The sequence below is a fragment of the Anopheles ziemanni genome, chromosome X (assembly GCF_943734765.1).
Source record: "Anopheles ziemanni chromosome X, idAnoZiCoDA_A2_x.2, whole genome shotgun sequence".
NCBI lineage: Eukaryota > Metazoa > Arthropoda > Insecta > Diptera > Culicidae > Anopheles > Anopheles ziemanni.
The window spans coordinates 6499125-6507779 of NC_080707.1; the positions used below are offsets into that span (position 1 = coordinate 6499125).

At 52.9% G+C, this 8655-nt stretch overlaps 1 protein-coding gene across 1 annotated transcript; it reads right to left on the bottom strand.

The window, feature by feature from the left end:
• Nucleotides 1-288: 288 nt before the first annotated feature.
• On the bottom strand, nucleotides 289-8389 carry LOC131290643 (solute carrier family 41 member 1). Its single transcript, XM_058319806.1, has 8 exons — nucleotides 7611-8389; nucleotides 3589-4010; nucleotides 1571-1895; nucleotides 1353-1499; nucleotides 1135-1282; nucleotides 856-1061; nucleotides 627-775; nucleotides 289-564 (listed from the first exon to the last, which is right to left on the bottom strand). Exons 1-8 carry the CDS (start codon nucleotides 7942-7944, stop codon nucleotides 289-291), a joined length of 2007 nt encoding a protein of 668 aa, XP_058175789.1. The 5' UTR covers nucleotides 7945-8389.
• Between the last annotated feature and the right edge of the window lie 266 nt (nucleotides 8390-8655).

Consider the following 8655-nt stretch of genomic DNA (forward strand, 5'->3'; position numbering starts at 1 on the left):
TCCACCGTCTGCTTCTCGCGCGCTTCCTCTGCCCTGCCATCCATCTTACTTACTAGGTAATATATATATATATATAATAAGAGTACGCTAACTGGCCGTCTGTAGTCTTATGTAGTTCTGTTTTAAATATTTTGGTGCAAAATTATTGACCCGTTGCGTGGGCGTGGGGGGGGGGGGGGGGCGGGGTGAAACTGTTTGAGAAAAAGCAGGGCAGGCACCCATCGTTCGTTCAACCCACAACCACTCCGGCTCCTAGTGCTCCGCACGCCGGCAACTGAGAGGCCGTACTTAGAAGCCGGACGCCTCGTGGATGAGGTCCGACAGCACGGTGCTGTTGTACGACGGCTCGGTGGTCAGCAGGGTGAAGCCGGCGACCTGCTCGGTGTGCTCCTCGCCGTACGGGTGTCCGATGGAGCGCAGGAACAGGAACGCCAGCATCAGGAAGCTCGAGCCGAGCAGATCGCCGAGGGCCGTCAGGTACGGGATGGCCGAGTTGTCCGGATCGATCTTCAGCTTCCACATCAGATGGATGATGACGTGGGCGATGTACAGTAGCAGCATGATCTGAAATGATGGGCATTATAGGCACCTCGCTCCGCTGCGTCTACGTCGCGCTGAAGGCTCACCTGAAGCGTGCTGACGAACAGGTAGGTCAGTACGAAGGGTAAGCCGATCGTCGAGCGGGACATGTGGATGTAGTCGGCGACAAACACGAACAGCACCTGCCCGGGAATCGACATCATGATGAGAATGCGCGCAGTTTTAGCGTACGGCACTGTGGAGGAGAAGAGCGGAGAACACACCCGTGCGGGTTGGTGAGGCTGAAACGGAGGTCAAACAATCGGGGCTGCGTACCTCCTCGGATCAACGCCCTCCACGGCAGCTCGGCGATCTTGGCGTGCGGCGGTATGATGCCGAGGATGGAGCTCTGATGCAGGAAGGTGGAGATCTTGCTCGCCTGCACCGACACCAGGTTGCCGCCGATGCCGTTGATGATGGGCTGGAACACGACGAAACCGTTGAACATGCCGACCGCCGTGTCGAGCACCAGACCTCCCATGCTGGGGTGTGTGTAGGAATGAGAGGTACGTTAGACATCAGACAATTCGCAGCTCGCACGCGGATCACACTTACCCACTGATGAACAGACTGGCCAGCACCGGACCCCAGCCGGAGGTGAGGACGCGGCTCGTGTACTTGTTCCGGTACACCACAAACACGAAGAACGGCAGCAGGATGAAGTACCCGGTGACCATGACGAACGTAACCCAGAGGTGCGTTTCTGCAAGGGAGTAAAAGCACGATTTAGGTACCTTCCGGAATATGTCTACCGTGAGGTGCGGTCATCTTACTGATGTGATCAAACAGAAGCGACGCCATGCCGGAGAGGATTGAGATGGAGACGACATCGCCGATGGAGGCGGCGAGCGGCGTGGCCAGATTGTCTGGGTTCAGCCGGAACCGCTTGGTGCAGAGAATCACGCCGACCAGCACAAAGTCTGTGAATTGGGAGCAGTGGAGGAGTTAGTGTCATGGCGCAGGAGACGGCGCTTCACGCGGGTAGACGTACCGAGCACGAAGCAGGAGCTCGTAGCGGTGAACATGCTGGACGCGGTGATGAGCATCGCGTGATCGAACTGGAAGCTCTGGTTCATGATCGCACCGACGACGATCGCAAAGATGGAGACGATGAACGCGGCAACAATCGCCTGCACCTGCACCAGCGCGATGTTCCCTATGATCATCTTGACGATCTCGCGCGTCCCGTTCAGATTGCCGAGGTTCGCCTGGGTCGACATGCGCGACGCCAGACACATGTCCAGGTTACCCTTCAGGCCCAGCAGGGCCGGCACCAGGATGAACAGCTCCGAGATCTGGGTAAAGACATTCCAGTTCTGATGGCATTGGCGTTGGAGAGAAGGTGATCCCCGGGTGGTTATTGGGAGGTGAGTGGAATAGAAGAAGGTAACTTTAAAGCAACGTGTTATGGGGATGGCTGGATCTACGCTACAGTAAGGATGGAGCTTTGATTGATTGGATGATGACGGTGGGCCCCAGCACTCGAGAAGGTAAGGCGCTGGTGCCCTTGTCCGTGAGTAGATTAATCGTCGCCATGAGCTCGCCGACGTACGGGAGGATGTGTCGCGCGTGTGAAGGCACTCACGCCGACAAGCACTGACTGGTGAGATGATGGACACATGGAGTAATGCCGTATATGACTATCCTTCGGCGACTACGACAGTGAAGGATATCGCATCGCAAACATCGCACGCTACAAACTGACACACAGCCACACAATTCTAAGTCACGGGAGTTCATGAGTCCAAGTCGTCGTAGACTTTTTGTCGTGGAGATGAACGCGTCCGGAAGAGGGCAACGGGAAAAGAGTAAGTAAGCAGGCACACCAAACAGATCAAATCGGTAACAACACACACAACACAGCACACCGGAGGCCTACCGGAGACAGGTATGTGAACAAACCGATGTCAATGCCCATCGTGGTGCGTCCCTGCGAAATTAAAATATTGGAAGGACCAATCGATCAGTCATCGGGGTAAATAAGTTTATACGTAGGTAAGTTCTAAACGTAGTCCAGTCTGGTTGGTGATAACGTCTTATGCCGGTGGAGAGTGTAATGACAACAGGTGATACTTGCAGGTCACCAACTTCAAACGATTGGGGATTCCCACCAAAGGAAACACACCTGTGCTTCACGATTCTTGGAGTGACGACGTCTCTTAAGATAACCGCTCGATTCGTAGACTTAGTGACGAAGCGGTCAAAAAGCGCTGGAATGATTACTCCCTGGAGGGTGCAATGTACTTGGAATCTTCAGTCTATGTCTGTCACAGCGTATGTGTCCTGATTTCGCGTGAGTAAACATAGCATTCCGGGTGAAATGTTCTAGTCCGGGGGGAAAAAAAACACCTCTCGCTCGCGGGCTCGAAGTCAGCTTCGCGCCAGGTAAACAGCCTGCGCTGGAGTACGCCGTGAAGTATCTGGGAATTGTCAACGCAGAATCACGCAACGGACCGATAACGCGAAAGAGGTCTCCGGTGAGTGCCACGGGAGTGGACACTTATCTGGGAGGTGTTTGATTCGTTTACGATTGTTGGCGAGCGGAAAGAAAAGGTGGAATACCAAACGTACGACAAGGGCTTGACAAAATAGACATAACATTCAACTGACATCAGCTCATTTCGACCGGCAGGGCCGGTTGGTGAACACCAGGGAGCGTTGCGGCTGGAGCCACTTCATCAGCGACCATGTCGACTCGGGTTTGTTGATGGCTCCTGCGCGGCGTCGTCAATGGCGAACCTGCTGGAGTTGCACATTCCGCGGCGTTATCTGCAGCGTATGAGAGACACTGGCCCATTCTATCGCAGTAGGGGGGAAGGCTTTTGGAGAATCAGGTATCAAGTAGGTCGAGTGGTAGAGAGTAGAAGCCATGCAAGTGTGTTAGCGCTGCGGCGGTCAGACCTTTTGACCGGACCGAGGAACGTTAGTGTAGTAGGTGGGTTCATGCAGCCCACGGGAGAGCCCACACATCCTTACTTATATAAACGTTCATACCTCTCCGTTACCTACCTCTACGCGTCCCAGGATGATACCGGCCGCGATTGTACCGAACCCGGCGATGAAAAACGGTACGGCGATCTGCAGCGTCGTCTGCCACCACTTCTCCGTCCGGATGGCGGCGACCGGACCGTGCCCACCGTCTCCCCCATCTCCTCCGGCGGGCACAACTTCGGACCCAGCGTTGCCACCGCCTGCGTTGCCATCGGCATCACCACCACCGTCTCCGGCGCGCTCCAACGCGGTCACGGCGGGACGCTGCTTTTGCTCCAACGGACCGGCGAGATCTCCAACATCGCCAGCCAAACTACCGGTGTAGCAGCTGCTGCTCGCACGGTGATCACCACGGTCCGGGTCGGACGACGCAATCGATGTGGTGATGATCGAGCTCAGCGAGCCGGTGGTGGACGCTGGCTTTCCGGATCCATCACCTGCTACAGGAGAGATACAAAGAAACGATCCAGATTAGGAACAAAGGGCCTAACAGAACGGTGAACTGTTGGAGCTACAATAAGGACTAAAGCTAACGCATGCTACTCAACGCTCTACAAGTGCAGCTCGAAGCGGCTACGTTCAGCACATTTTTTATTCAACTGTACAGCCAAAACACTAGCAGCACTACACTGGAAAGAAACTACACCTGTTCCAAATATAAACGGGCCTCACGTCATTTGCCGGTGACGACTGCACGGGTAGACAATACATTCCTAGATAACCCAACTCCACAACCCGCTTCTTCTGAAGGTCTTTCCCCATTGCGACCGTGACCGATCAGTAGCATCATCATCATCATCATCATGATCATCATCATTGTCACTATCATCATCAGTAGCAGCAGCTACGACACAACAGCATGATAATAGGCTTATATGAGGGAGATGATTTGACAGATAATATAACTTGATTGTGCTATTGCCCCGACAGGTGCAACAACAGTGCTACTAAATTAATTACCCTACGTGTGTACCTTAGCGGTGGAAGCTGCCTAATTATCTGCCGCTCTTTCTCGCTCCCTCCAACACACACATACTTGTAATCTCTTTCCGTCAATCCCGAAAACCCTACCTTTGCCCTACCGGTTCTATCAGTACATTCCCAGGCCTCGGATGTAGTTCTCCGCCGACACGGGGGTGAGGCGCTAAATTGATGTCGCTGTTTTTCCATCATGGTTTCACTTTTTCACTACCCCTTATCTATTGTTCAACCCGTTGTCCGTCCTGATTGGACATAGGAAGAAGGTACTGAAGGGGAGGGGGGGGGTTGCACACAAAAAGGTGCAAACACGACAAACACATGACATATAGAGATGTCACCTGGGACGTATGATAGGAGTCGTGTAATTGTCTTTTTCCGATTGTTTGCTTTTGTTTGGGGGAGGGGGGGAAAGGGACGTTTTCCACATCGGCAGAGAGGTGTCGAGGTGTTTGAGTTAGAGCTTCTCTGCCCCCCACCCCCCTCCCCGTCCCCCGTCCCCGGGGAGATCGAGTAATTTCACCAGTTTGGCAAGTTTGGGAGTAGGAAAAAAAAAATAGCTGAAAAATGACCTCTTCCGGCCATTAACAAGCAAACCAGTTAGTTCCATTGCTCTCAGGTAGGTGAAGAATAGCTGTTGCCGACGGGTTTTGTGAAAATTTGCGTCCACTTTCCCATGTCCGACCAGTTTGCGTGCGTTCCTATGTCCTCTTCTGTCACCATTGTTCACACGAGCGCACCCAACACACGGAACGCTCTGCTAGTGGAACGTGACGTGGAAGTTCACAATCAACTGGTAGTCGATAACACCCGTCCCTCATCCCAGTGTTCCTCCCGTGCGCGGGATACGACTCTACAGTGCCTTGGCATCGGCTAAGGACGACTCGCGACTTTAGACGGACTAATTGGCGCAGCCGAACGGTTGGCTGATTGCCTCACCATCACCCATCATCGTCATCAGCTCGATGCCCCGATGGCCGAGATGGTCCTGGGAGTTCTATTTTGAAACCGTGACCGGTCCTTACAAGCGGGCACGTGCTTACTAGCATCTGCTCATGTGGCGTATGTGTTCTTGGTGTTTGGAGGGACGCCAAGGTTGACACACCGAACGGAACGACGGGTTACATGACGGGCAGAGGGTGTCCCAAGTTCTAGATATTGGCAGAAGTAAAGGGACCAAAGGTTGGCGACAGAAGGCGCCAGGCTAGAAGTTCGACTTCGTCTGGTGCAGCTGAATGCCGATAAAGCGTGACTAATGCAAACGGGAGCAGAGTTTCCTTGGGGACAATAAAATCACCTTCGCATCATTATCGCCCAGCCAGCCCTTTGACTTCGGTCGTTTATTGCCACCGGTCGGGTGAGCGCCGATAAGGTGGATAACACTTGACGACCACTAGGTGTATAGCCCCGGCGGTACAATCTACCGCCCTCCCGTCGGGCGCGATATCTTTGGTCGTGATTTAAATTGCGTGAGCCACACTCTACATCGCGTCCTGTCCTCTAATCTCGATTCCAGATTCCCTTAATCGATCGGCCTTTTTTATGGCCGCGTGGTGGTGGCGGTGTTTCGACTTCGAGCCAGCGCTAAACAGCGGCGTGCTGTCTCCAACCGCATCATCTCTCCCTTCCCGTCCTCTCCCAGAACCTCCACTGAAATAAAGTTGGAACGCGGAGATGCGCACCACTTGAATGCCCGAGACAACGGCGCGAGTGCTAGCTGTAGCTCGTGGAAGTTAATTTGGCTAGATTAGTTGCGATAGAGGCAAGTGGTGGCCGGTGGACCTCCCCCCTCCCGGTCCGATGCAGGTTAAGGGTAACCGACGCAATCTGCATATCTGCATATCGTTAGACGGGCGGGGGCTGGTGGTGGCACCGGTGTCTAATTGTCGGAGTAGCAACTTCGGTATGTATATAAAAAAAAAAAACCTCAACCCTGACGAAAGGAGAGACGGCTAACACGGACCAATGTTAAGTTTGAAGCCCCCTGAACCAGACGGAAAGCCCGCTCTACTTGCTGGACCCCAAACACGCCGAACATTTTCCCACGCAGAATTGAAGGAGAAGGGGTCGAGAGGGAGCGGGAGAAGGCATGTGATGCTCCATCCGATAATGTAAAGGCAATGTAAGACTGCTCGAACGTAACCTTACGATTCGTAACGGTGATTCATCTCACCATGGCAGGGGGCGCGTTTTGCTCGCTGTCTATAAGCCGCTACCTCGAGCAGCACGCTCTCGATGAGGACCATAAATTCCGCGAAAATGTTGTTTTATTTTTACTCGAATCGCCGGAAACCGATTCGCGTGCGGAAGCGATGCGCATTTGTCGCCTCAGGTACAACAGCTGCGTTAACCTTGCAATCAACAACTGCATTCCGTGGAGAAAAGAAAAAAAACACAACGGAACATCACACTGAATTCCAACCGATTCGATCATGATCAATCACGCTTTAGTACTAGCCGTCAAAGGCAGGTACCGAACCGCTCCGGGCCTAGAATATATATGGTCGAACTATTTAGTCACCGATAGCCCACGGAAATGCTGAATAAGATTTGAGCAGACATGTATATTTCTGTTCGATTGAAGACGGTGAAGGTGTTTTGCAGCACACAACTCGAACTCGATTGACCGAGACTTAGTGTACGAAAACTCGGTACATACAACTACACCTTTGCCTGAATAGGCCATCTCGTTGAGTGGTTTATAAAGAAGTTGTAGCATAATCATAGTAAAAAGAGATGTAAAATATATGATATAACATGTAAAGAGAGTAACTAGAGTAGTAAAATCAACTTGAAAGACGAGAAGAAAAGAGAAAATAAATGTAAAAGTGGTAATAGAAGAATATCAGAAAGAAGCTGACGAAAGAATTGATCGAACTTTAACCGAAACGGTTGGTACTGTAAGTAGTAGTATTTGAAGTTAAAGAAGAAGAGAAGTGAGAAGAAAATAAACAAACAAAGGTAGAGCAACAAGACAGGAATGGAAGAACGTTGCTGGCAGGAGAAGCCGAACAGTGGAAGGTAAAAGTAAGAAAGACGAAACGAAAAATAAACGAACTCACCATTTCCACCGTAAATCGTGAACGGGCGATAGCTATCGTCATCGACCCGGTAGAACTCGGTGGCCTGCGGGCCCCCGACGGCACCGGTACCGGGCCCGGCACGGAACGCCATGGCCGTGTCGAGCGAAATGACTGTGTGCGGAAGGGGCGCCGTGCCGGCGCTGGAGATGCTCGAGCGGACGCTGGCAGCCCGCGAACCGAGCGCCACCGGGCCCTGGCTGTCCAGCAGCACCGCGTCCAGCGTATCGAACGGGACGACACTGTCCCGGCGCGCGCCATCGGCGGCAACACCGCCGCCGCCGCCGCCAGATTCCACAATATCGTTCGGTTTCATTCTGAAAGTCTTGTCTATAGCTCTTCTGCTAGCACTCGCCGCTGCTGCTGCTGCTGCTGCCGCTTCTGGTTCCACCGTCGACTTACACTACTATGAGATGAAACCTCAGCGATTGACTAGATCGTGGGTACGGATCGCGGGGCCGATATGCCGAATGTTCTTCTGCTTGCCCAAATATTACTATATTAGGTATTTCTATACACGTGTGTGGTTGCTTGTGTGTGTCGGTTGGTGTGTGGTCTATGTTGTATTTAAGTAGGCACTGAGACTTGCGAGACCCTCGTTCGTTCTTCCTTCGCCTTCCTCGGGTGACGCAATGTATATCTATATATTCGAATTCTAATACAGACGGGAGGGTGGTAGACCCTATACGACGACAGGAGGACTATTAAACTTAGCGGGCCAACGGCGTCGTGCGTTTTGAGCAGTGGTCAGAAGATGGCCTAGACCGGGCGGCTAGAAACAGTCGATGAGATCAGGGCCTGGAGTCGACAACTGGCTGGCGAGAGAGAGTGTGGCCGGTCGATGCCTGGAACGTGCCCGGCGCGAAGCTGCTTGCCGGTGCGTGGATATTCGGTAACTTCGATTCGCAGGGGATAACGTAGCGTTGGTATTCGGGGCTGTCGGCTGATGGCAGTGGCACTGACACTACTACTGTCCGAACGTGGTTAAGTGGCGTTACGCGCGTTACATTCGAGGAAGGTCGTTCGT